Consider the following 11918-nt stretch of genomic DNA (forward strand, 5'->3'; position numbering starts at 1 on the left):
AAATGCCAGTCTGATGACAAGTTATGAACACTTGGAAGCAGAGAAGCTTGGCAGAAACCATCAACCAGTTCAGGAGCCAATAAGAGAAAAGGCTGCATCATTCGGGTCGGAGGAAAAGGTTCTCCAGTGGAACCTCAATGTCTGAGGTTCTTCCATGGTTGAGTCTGGTGTTTTCAGAGGACAAGGAGGAGGAGGAGGAGGATGCTTCTCAAGGAGGGAAACCAAGTCCAGTTGCCAGAATGAGTTCTGAGGACTGGACGTCGTCCTGGGTAATTGGGTTCATATTTTGGAGAAATATGGAGGCCATTCTTCTCAAGGGGATCTGGTGTGTGTGTTTGTGTGTGTTCTTAAGTTCTTACGTTTCTTCCCTCTTGGGTTTCTGTCCTTCTTCAACCAGCTGATATATGAAGCCCTGAAAGAGTTTCGATTCCCCTTTGACGCCGGAGTCAAACCTTCAACCCGAACCTGGAGCCAGCGAATGCTGACATCATGGCTGTCTGTCTCCTAGACAGGCTCAACACGCTCAACGTTCACCTGCAGTTTGTTCAAAGGTGTAACACGTGACGGTGGACGTGACCCGGCAGGGAGAAGATTCATCTTCTCCAGCCAGAGGCTGAGGACGCTCCTCTGCAGATCAGAGCTACGACTCAGAGCTTCTCAGAGGCTGCCAGAGGGAAGATCTACCAGAGCAGGCGAGCTGGGAAACACTCATCATGGGGATTAATTGGTTTACAAGACACACACACACACACACACACACACACACACACACACACACACACACACACACACACACACACACACACACACACACACACACACACACACACACACACACACACACACACACAGTTTCTTCGGTCATGCCAATTACGTTAGAATGAGTGTGCATCCTCCAAAGAATATGGTAAATGCCAAATGAATAATAAATCAACTTGCATTGAGCACGCGTATGTGTGTGTGTGTGTGTGTGTGTGTGTGTAACATCACCCTCCAATCTCTGTGTTTGGAGTTCCAAATCCCTCCACCAGAGAAAAGCCAATCTCTTCCTTCTCTCCCTCCTTCCTTCCACTTCATTTTAAATTCCAGTGCCTCTGCTTTACTTCCCGTCCTCCAGCCTGAAGCCCTCAAATAATCTCCATCAGCTTCATGCACACGCCACTGGAGAACCTCTGAGGAGATGAGGAGAGGACGATCCTGATTCTCCAGCAGAGATAAATGTCTGCGGCTTCAGAGTCAAAGATGTTTGACTCCTTCACCTGCTTGTGCTCTCTGGGCTGCAGGCCATCCCAGCAGACCGGGAGGAGGCGGGGCTTAACCTGGACAGGTCGCCTGTCCATCACAGGATGGCGGAGGGAGACGTTCGCTCTGTCATTCTGGCCGCCTGTCTGTGTTTAATACTTGAACTTTGTTGATCCCCATAGGGGAAAACTCCTTTGTCACAGCAGCGTATCCGTTATAATGTCAAAAAAGGTAAATATGAATATAAATAGGGAGACAGAAGACAGAAGATAGCAAGACCATGAATAAATAGACAGCAACAACATCTTCTTCTTCTTCTTCTTTCGGCTTTTCCCATCAGGTGTCGCCACAGCGAGTCAACCTTCTCCATCTAACCCTCTTCTCTGGATCCTCCTCTCTCACACCAACTACCTTCATATCCTCTCTCACGACGTCCATAAATCTTCTCTTTGGTCTTCCTCCAGACCTCCTGCCTGGCAGCTCCAATTCCAGCATCCGTCTACCAATATATTCTCTATCCCTTCTCTGTCCATGACCCAACCAGACAGCAACAACATAATCAGGGATAATAATGGACAAAAAAAAAGGAACAGTAAGAGTGAAAAATACACAACCAGAACTAAACGACAATATAAATAGAGTGACAATAGCAATGAATAAAATAAATAAAACAAAAATAGGCAGGATGTGTGTGGGCTGGGACCAACAAGGATAAGAAAGACAGAGTTAGGCCATGACATACGGATGGCTGAGGTAGTGATGTGGTGGAAGCAGCACAGGTGCATTCAGGCCACTCAGAGTTCTGTGGCGTCCAGACCTCTGCTGTCCGGTCCGATGGCCGTGGACACACAGGACCGGACCGATGGGGCACCCGGGAGTAGCGCAGAGCAGCAGGGTTCCACGGCCCTGAGGAACAGGCACGGCGGAGAACGTCTTCCAGGTTCGGAAGGACGAGCTGTCGCCCAATTTAGCCGCTTCCTCACCTGAAGCTACCAGCGATGTGCTGAGGTTCTTCTATGAAATTTATAAATGTTATCTCCTGTTTGTGAGTCCATCTGAACATCTGCAGGTCAGAAACTTGTCCACAGATGAGTGACAGACCAGATTCTTCTGGACTGAAGGTCCAGTGACTCAGAGGTAACTGATGAACCACTCGGCTTCCTCAAAGCTGCCCAGCAGACAACCTGCCAGGCCTGCCGGGCCAGCGCGAGGCTCTTCTGGTTGACTGTGAAGCCCGTCAACCATCTTGGGGTAGAAGAACGAGAACGGGTCTATTTATAGCGGTTGGAGAAACCAGGGCAGGCTATAAATAGCTGCACAAAGAGGAACCTCCTCCGTCTGCATCACACAACAATAGCTTTTTCCCCATCGCCGTCCTTCAGGGCAGGGCGGATAGCAGGCGGAAGTAACGGCAGGTGCGAAGGTCATCGGTGCGGAGACGGTCTCGCTGAAGGCAGCGTCTACTCGGCCTTTGACGTTCAATGAATCCAAACCGGACTCGTTACATCCACGTTCGTCTCCGCCTCAGAGATGATGCTGATCTCTCAGTTTTAAACAATCAACTCGGACGAAATAAGGCAGAAGGTCTTCAGAGACACGGGTCACCCCGTCGTGGAGGGTTTGCCGAGTCACGGGTCCTCGTCCCAGGGAAACGGCTCAAAGCTGTCTTCACCCGAACATGTTTATCTGGAGCAGGAGCAAAGCTGCATGGAGGCGTCTTCATTTCAGATCTATCATGCCATATTACAAATGCAGCAGGAGATACATCTTGGGAGGTCACCACCAAAAACTTCCTCTGGGTTTCAGATCTGAAAAGTTGTGGGTTGGACCTCACAGGGTCTGCTTTGGGTTCACAAACTCTGAAGGACTACCTGAGAAACACTTCCATTCATGAGCTTCCATGGAAGAACCGCCCGTGAAAGCTGCCTTGCTGAGCAAACACCCTGGAAACATTGCTTGAGAGGAAAAACTAAACAACAAGTAGATGAGAGGTCTGATCAGGGCCTTTGAGGAGAAGACGCCACCCCAGAATAAGGTCTCCATCTCCCTTCTTCTGAGAGGCCCCAAGAGTCCAGGCTCCTTCTCGTCTGATAGTAAGTAGCTTAGATTCAAGCCCTTTCCAGCTCTTTCAGACTGGAGAGTGACATAACAGCCCGAGGCATCTGTGTCTGTGCGTGCGTGCGTGCGTGCGTGCGTGCGTGCGTGCGTGCGTGCGTGCGTGCGTGCGTGCGTGCGTGCGTGTGGCAGCAGATCGTGGGAACATCTCAGGCTGCAGGGCAGACTGGCAGTGGGACGCCGGACAGATCATTTCTTAGTCACCCTCTTAATGAAGAGCGTTGAGCTGTGAATCCACAGCCACCAGGCCTCAACGCTAACACGCTGTCAGATCAACAGAAAACATCTCCTCCTCCTCCTCCTCCTCTTCTTCTTCCTCCTCCTCCTCCTCGTTCACTGATCATCACCACATTAGAGACTTTGGGCTCCAACAGCCATGAAATGACGGAGAACCTCGCGACATCTACCTTCACGCTCAGTCAGGTTTGTCTGCGGGTCTTAACCTTCCGGTGCTTCTGTGCTAATGTGGGTCAAACTGCTTTGGGTGGGGGACGATTCACACACACAAAATGGTTCGATGCGAACTAGACAGGAGTACATCTGCAAATAATCTATCACCTACAAATACAGGCGATAATCATTAGTATTTTTGTAAAAACCCTGACATTTACCAGAGGTTCTCCTGGCCCCCACGGCCCCACCAGTGCCCCCCTGCTGGGGAGACAGAGGCCGGAGGCCGGCGCTCCACTTCATCCATCCCATAACAGAAAATGTCAAAACCCTCCTTTGAAAAGCTGGAGAAAGGAAAAAGTGGTTCATGACGTCGCCACAGGCGTCCGAGCCATGGCTGACTGCTTCACACGGAACTGAGGCACCGAGAGCCGGCGGCGGCGTCCGGCTTGACAGTGAACGCATCACTGCCGCCCCGCCTGTCCGCTGACAAGGCTGCGGCACAGAGGGGAAATGAGCTGCGCTCCAGAAGACTCCTTGCCTCCAGGGAGCCCCCGGGACCCTCACCGCTCAGGATGAGCGCTGCCCCGCCCGTCTCTGGTGGGCTTCGGGTCCGACCCGTTTCACACCTCATGGAGGATCTGCACAAACCAGCATGTCTGCGGGGCTTCACAGCTGAGGGCTCGCTGAACCCCAAACACAAGGTCCATCCTTCAGCTCAATGGTGAACGCCTGGTCCAGGTAGCTTCAGCCTCACACTGGGAGATGCATACACACTTTGCAGCCTGAGTCTCCTGGTGTGTGTGTGTGTGTGTGTGTGATGAAGCTGCTTAGAGGAGAAGCAGGGGTTCTGTTGCCATGGTGATTCGACCCTGAACCAGAGGACTGCTACAAAATGTTGGTGTTCTGGTTCTTGTCGTTGTGACTGGAGCTGCCAGCAGAAGCTGAGATGAACCTCTTCAGGGTCAGACACAGATCTGGGGTTTGTCTTCTCATCACGTCCGACAGGTTAACCCTCCCCTACCCGGCAGCTCGGTTCACTTCCTTCTTCTTTCTTCAGACACACAACCCAATGCTGCAGCTTCCCAGCATCTTCCGACTTGAACCGTGGCGGAGGAGGTCCCGCAAGGGGCAGACCAGGACTCTCCAGTCAAAAGGGGACACGATAGAATTATTCTGAGAAGGTCCTCGAACGCCAGGCCGGGGTGTCACTCTCGTCGGAGGTTCGCAGGTTTCTACCATGACGATCCTTCCAGCAAGGTTCCGGTTCAGTAAAGTGTTGTCGTTCGTTCCTCTGCCTCCTTGGATCCCGCTTGTATTTTGTATTTCTACTCTGTGGATTGTTTCAGTGATATGGACTTCAACCTTCACCGTCCTGGTCTTCACTTCCTTTCCTCTTCTTTGGCTCTGCGTCTATGCTGTTGCTGAAACGCTGTGGCTGAAACGGCGTCATCACTTTCAAAGGTCGCGCTCTGAGGGTCCTTTCAAGGGAAGGTCCTGCAGCTGAAGGTCCATGGAGGCTCTCAATCGTCCAGGTCCTGGGTCCAGGTCCTAATCGTGGCAGCTTCTCCTGAATGCTGCTGACAGCTCTCCAGCTGAGGCCTCCGGCCGTGGGCCGGGTCAGACTCAGCCAAGCAGAAGTTCACAACAGCAAATACACGTAATGATGAGTGCGTGTCTTTGTGTGTGTATGTGTGTGAGTGTGTGTGTGTGTGTGTGTGTGTGCGTGCATGCATGCCAGGTATTCACGACATTGCAGGGACATGGTGTGTTTACTGTGGCTCAGTAGACCCACCACCCTTATGAGGACCAAAACAGGAGGAAACACACTCTTCAATCAGTTTTAAGTAAAATTAGCATTTTACAGTTTCTAGAAAACACAGGAGCCAATGACACCTCCTCTAAGGGGATGCATGTGAGTGTGTGTGTGTGTGTGTGTGTGTGTGTGTGTTGGGTCAGTCCTGCCTGTAGGCCACCGGACAGGAAGTGGGACAGGCAGGGAAAGAAAGGACCAATGCAGGCGTTCCAATGAAAACACACTTCATCCTTTGCTCCAAGCACTTTCTGCTTAATGACATGTCGTTTGAAAGCCGTGTGTGTGTGTGTGTGTGTGTGTGTGTGTGTGTGTGTGTGTGATCTTCTATTGTCCAAAGAGGGAAGGACAGCTGGTCCAGTCCCTCCTGTGCAGCACAGCTTGTGACCATCAAAGGTCCGGGTCCAACACCTTCAGGTCTGGTTCCACAAAACAACACTGCCTCCACCTTTTTCTGTACTTCCACGGCCTGCATCGACTCCACCACATGTTCACCGCTCTTCTCAAGGAGAACTTCTCGCATCTCCTGTTCAGGAGTCACCGACAATGCACGTCCTCCGACTGTCATGGGAACCTTTTTGCTGAGGGAAACAAACAAAAAGAGAGAGGGGGCGGGACCTCAAGCAGAGGGCGGAGTCACCGGTTGAGTGAAAATACTCTGGAGGGTCAGAACAGGGTTCTCCAGCGCCACTGACGGATTAATGAAAGGCTCCTGACCTGAGCCACGCTGCATCCAGCTTCTTCAGTCACACTTCCCTGATGTATAAACTGTCCACATTTACTGAGTGCTTCAATAACTCACAGGATGGGGTGTGTGTGTGTTTGTGTGTGTGTGACCAGGCCAGGTGCGTGTGTGTGTGGGGGGGGGGGGGCAGCCTATCTATATGTAGAGTGTCTGGTGAGGGTCAGTAACTGGCAAAATGGACTCAAACCTGGTTGGCTGACACACACTTCCTGTCTTCCTGAGGGCATTACGTCTCATAGCATGGCGCCAGAGAGAGAGGAGGAAGTTCCCCCTGCAGCCAAGGTTCCCTCCTGGTTCCATCAGAGGTGAGGAGCACCTGTGAGGACTTCCAGCTTTTTCACCCACGTTTTGCTTCCAAGCGATGTCCAGAAGACCAAAGCCGGATGGTAATAGAGCTTTTTTTGTCTGTTGGGACGAATAAGCTGTCCTTCCTGTCCAAAAACCCAAAGCGTACGAAAAAACAGCTCCCTGGTAACCCCCACCCACCCCCACCTCCGAGGGGTGAATCCATGCGACTGCCTTAGCTCAGCCGGCTTCACATCAGGAGCAAAAACAATCTCGAGTGTCAGTTGTCTGTGATTCTACCGGAGGAGCTCCAGCCTTCGAAGTGACAGATGTCTGAAGTGCTCATGACCTCACCACCGTCAGACAAGAACATCAGCTATCAGAGAATGAAAACCATCACGGCTGAAGGACCTGCCTTTGAGACCAAATGGAAGATTGTAGATGTAGTACTAACCACCAACAGATGAAGTACCAAGCAACAACAGATGCTGTACCAACCATCAACAGATGTAGTGACAAATACCAACAGATGAAGTACCACCCATGAGCAGATGCAGTACCAAATACCAACAGATGCAGTATGGACTACCTTCTGACGCAGTAGGGAATATGTACTGATGCAGTATAGAATACGTACCAATGCAGTACAAGATACGCACTAATGCAGTATCGAAAACGCACTGATGCAGTACCGAAAACGCACCGATGCGGTACCAAGCGGCACACAAACGATGAGAACGTCTGAAACTGTCCGCCCAAAGCTCCATGTTTCCCTTTCCAACATACATCAGAGAGGGACCTACACAGCACTGCAGCCAGAAACGCCAGTCAAACCCCGAGTACCATCTGGTCCGGAGCTTGAAGGCAGCTCTCTGAAGTAGCGGCGCAGCTGCCGTTGGAAGGACCAGGGCCTAAGGGAAGAGCTCAGAAGATGGTTCTGCCCCTCTGAGGCAGATTTTCTTACCGTGTCGATAATTATAATGGTGACCGGGCAGTATTCGCCGGCGTTACTTGCGTATTGCCACGGCGACATTACATCTCCGACATTAGGCTGACGACCGATGTTCCCGGACGTGCGAATGCTGGAGATGCAGAGAAGATGCATAGATCCGGTCTGCGGGGACCACCGGAGCTCGGAGGGTCGGCACGGAAACCAAACCTGAAGCAACTAAATCCTTTAACCGCCCTGGGGGAGAACCGTCCTTCACAGTGAGAAGGTGAGGTGTTCTTAATGGTCAGTCCATCATCAGACACAAATCAACCTTTCACATTTACATTCTAGTTATCTAAAATCCGTTTACTCGCTATTTTAAAATCAATTTTGTGAGTGTCACCCATCTTTTTCTGGACTTCTGACCAGGCGAAGCTGTGGTGGGTTCCCACGTTCATCTCATCCAGAAGGTGAACCCCACAAACGACTGCTGTTGAATCTGAATCCTGTGTTTCTGTGTCTACGTGTCATTATTATTATGACCATGATTTCCACGTGTGTTTTGTGTCCTTCGGATCGATCTAATGTCCCTCTTTAGGAAACCTGGGTGACCTTTGTCGGGTCCTCCCCGCCGCGGAGGCCTACCTGATGATGTCGTCGTCGTGTCCCAGGTAGAACCTCTGGCTGTGCTCACGCGTGTTGTAAACCACGGCCACCCCGGCCACGAAGTAGACCAGCTCCTTCCCGGCCGTGTAGAACAGGTTGTTGCGGCACTGGTGGCCCCGGTAGCCGTAGACCCAGTCCAGGCGCAGCCGGCAGCCCGGGGCGCTCCGGTCCGACATGGCCGGGGGAAACCGGGGGATCCGCTCCGGTACCTGGGCTTAAACCTGGGTCTGTCCGGTGGCCCCCCCGAAGATCCGTCCCGGGTTCATGACTCGAGGCCGGCTGGTCTTTGGATCTTCATCCTTTCGGAGCGGAATAAAGGAAAAATGAACAAATGACTTTCAACTCTCCAGCCGGCGCTGCAGAGATCTTCATCTGACTGACACCGAGCAGGTCTCCTCCGGAAGCCAGAATGAGACACGCTGAATGTCAGAATTGGCCCACGACTTTTGGATGGCCTTTAAACACATTCTACAATAATAATAGTAAACATGAAGATGACTCTTAAAAATAATGACCAGCTGCTCCTTTGAAAAATCAGCCGGTAAAACCATCTCCCTTCGCTTCTTCTGAGATTAGTTTTTAACAGTGATTGGGATTAATGACTCATCTGAGGTTACTAATGAATAATCTGTCATTGTTAAACCGGCACGTTATCAATGAGGCCGATTAATCCAGAACAAAATAAAGTTCGGTTCTTTCCGGGCAGCTCTCCGCCCGAGCATCACCTGCCCTCGGTCATAATTTCTGTGCTAATCTGAGTATGCCTGTGGTAGTCCAGCTGGGATTAAGGAGGAAGAGCGGGAGAGCCCTCCGCACCGATGACAGAGACTCAACCCGGAGAATATAATCCCTCCTGTCTGTAATCCCGGAGCTCGGCGGCAGCTGCTGAACGCGCATCATCCGAAAAAACACGCGCCGGAGCGACCATTCACAAACCGGTGCGTAAAGAAAAAATACCATTTGAAACAGGGGAGGGTAATCCGGCCGCAACACATAACTGTACCAGATTATTTCCGGAGGGAGGAGAGCGGACAGACACCGAGCTCTAATCCGGGCGGATGCTCCAACTTCGGCGGGCGGAGGAGGGGAGAAGCCCGGTACTCGGACCGCAGCATCCCGGATGGATGAGGCGGGGAAGACGCTGGTTACCGGCTGGAGGAGGAGGAAGGAGGAGCAGCAGCAGGAGGAGGGGCAGGAGGAGGAAGAGGAGGAGGAAGGAGGAGGTGGAGGATGAGGAGGAGGATGAGGAGGAGGTGGTGGTGGTGGAGGAGGAGCAGTCCTGCCGCCGCCCGCCGCCGCACGCGTGCACGCACGCACACGTGAGCAGACAGCCAGCCGATCAGGTGCGCGGGATCGATCAGTGAATCGATCGGACGCGCAGACCCGCCCCGGTGGCCGCGGAGCATCACCGGGCTTCTTCTCGCTCCTTCTCGGACTCAGGCGGGACCGTCAAGAGTCGGGCGGCTCGGCGGGAGGCACTTCCGGCGCGGAACCTTCAAAATAAGAGCCTGACAGCGGCGTCGCGCCGCGCAACCGGGCGGCCTCACACCTCCACACTGGGTGGGAGAGAAAAGGCTTCTCGGGTCAGGACGTCAAAAACTCACCGAGGCTTTGACCATTCCGTCGGTTATCTGCTTGAGCTCCAACGTCCCGGAGAAACACCGTGCAGCGTGTGCACATAACACACACCATCCGTCTTCGGTGCCATTTTATGAAGACGTGCCAGAGAGCTGACAGCTCGGCGGCTTCAAACTCCAAAAGAAGAAGCCAAAAGAGCACTTCATTTAACGAGCTGCAGACTCGGCAAGGAGGAGGGGAGGAGGACCGAGGCCTGCAGAGTCACAACCCTGAACACACACCAGCTGACTTCACCGGCACGGCGAGCATTTCTGACTCCAGAGCCTCCACCAGCAAGAGGAGAGCCTGTCCAAGCACCACACACACACACACACACACACACACACACACACACACACACACACACACACACACACACACACACACACACACACACACACACTTCACTTGGGCTTCATCAGGAGCCCAGAGAACCATCTCCACGTAGATGAAGTCATTCAGATCTAGATTCACGCTTTCACTCAGATAAAGGACAAAGTTCACATCTTTTAAGGCAACTTCCGTTTTGTTCGTTCGGTCCATTTCCGTTACTCAGCGCGTTGCTGTCTCATTATGAAAATATAAAATCTAACTTCCCGCTCTTACGTTGGCGACTTCCCGAGCGCTTGACGCGAGTGAGACCGGGAGGAAAACACCGGGCACCGGCGGAGCCGCGGGGCCGCAAGGCCTTGTGGTACTTAGCGTTCTTCGGCGCGTTTGGACGAACCGATGTGTTCCTGCGAGGGAAAGTGACCAATAAACTACAAATGAAACTACAAGTCCCGGCAGAGGCGGCGAGGACAGCGCGGTCCTCAAGCCGGGACGGACGCACTTAGAAAGACAAATCAAATAACACCATTCAAATTTAAAAAAAGCACCGGTACGCTCAAATATGTAAACGAGAACAGATTGAATTCAATTACTCCTAATAAAATGTTGCTCTTTTCTCGATTTACTTTATTCGACGTTGTGAGATAGATTTCTAAACCGAGAGTCCTCAGTCTTCAAAACAACCTTTCACATTTTTACATACACGGCTGAGCTGAGATCCATCCATGGACACACACACACACACACACACACACACACACACAACTGCAGCCTGTAAATTAGATGCACTGCCTGAACCAGGTGCTGGCGACCACCTGCAGAGCCTCAGCCCAGTGACCTAACATGTTGTTTCCACACTCACCTGTTCTGATCCAAACATCCCTTTCAAGGTCCAGAGATTCAAAGAGTTGATTGTCACACGTAGTTTCAAAATGTGTTTCACTGTATAATGAAATTATTACTTTGCCGTCCGCAGTGCAGTAATCAATAGCTGTTGACCAGAAGACATACACACACACACACACACATACACATACAACGATGCACACGTTAACATGAAAACTGCATTGAAACTAGTTTCACTGATTAACGTCACAAACCATCTCCGCTCGGACCAGCACCCCGATCCCAGCGGTTCCGTACTAGAACGTCCCCCCAGTCCAGGAGACTCGAAGAACTTCCGGGATGAGAGGAGGAGTGTGTTCCAGTGCAGAAACCCAGTCCGGGTCCGCCGGTGATCCGCGTCTGCAGGCCGAGCTGATGGGGATTCGAGTCCTCCAAAGGCCGGCGTTCTGGCGCCGCCTGCTGGCCGAAGAGCGACCCGCAGGTCGGTGGTTCTGACCCGGACACCCAGAGTCTGGGGTCCGGAGTTGGCCTCCATGAACGGTGTCCGAGCGGATTGTGTGTCTATTCGACACTTTAATCGCGCTGTTTCGAGAATTCTCACTTCTTTTTTTTCCCCCTGAATTCCCATTCAGGTCATTTCTGGTAGTAACACCTGATGTAATGACTGTAGAACCCTGATTGGCTGACCTTCGGTTCGTATCCGGTCAGCCTTTAGCCGATGACCGTGGCGGGACGTCCGTTAATATCCGTCCAAGCGACACTGAACCTTTTCATTCGCCAGCAAACCCTTCTTAAAACGCTCCCAGAAACTTTCTGAATCAGCTTCGAACCTTGCATTTCACTGGGCGGTGTGGTCCAGACAGATGGTGTGGTCCAGACAGATGGTGTGGTCCAGACAGATGGTGTGGTTCAGACAGATGATGTGGTCCAGAAAGATG

At 52.0% G+C, this 11918-nt stretch overlaps 1 protein-coding gene across 5 annotated transcripts in view; it reads right to left on the bottom strand.

The window, feature by feature from the left end:
- The window catches only part of LOC147236056 (echinoderm microtubule-associated protein-like 6), a 49308-nt gene extending 40897 nt beyond the window's left edge, over positions 1-8411 (bottom strand). For all 5 annotated transcript variants that reach the window (XM_086163229.1, XM_086163213.1, XM_086163238.1 and 2 more), the window contains exon 1: positions 8167-8411. In XM_086163229.1, the coding sequence (XP_086019355.1) occupies positions 8167-8363 (197 nt within the window). In that variant the 5' untranslated portion in view covers positions 8364-8411. The remainder of the gene's footprint in view (positions 1-8166) is intronic.
- Positions 8412-11918: the final 3507 nt, after the last annotated feature.

This window comes from Fistularia commersonii, chromosome 2, assembly GCF_037954325.1.
Source record: "Fistularia commersonii isolate RoL2024-O1a breed Wild chromosome 2, RoL_Fcom_v1.0, whole genome shotgun sequence".
NCBI classification, from domain to species: Eukaryota; Metazoa; Chordata; class Actinopteri; order Syngnathiformes; family Fistulariidae; genus Fistularia; species Fistularia commersonii.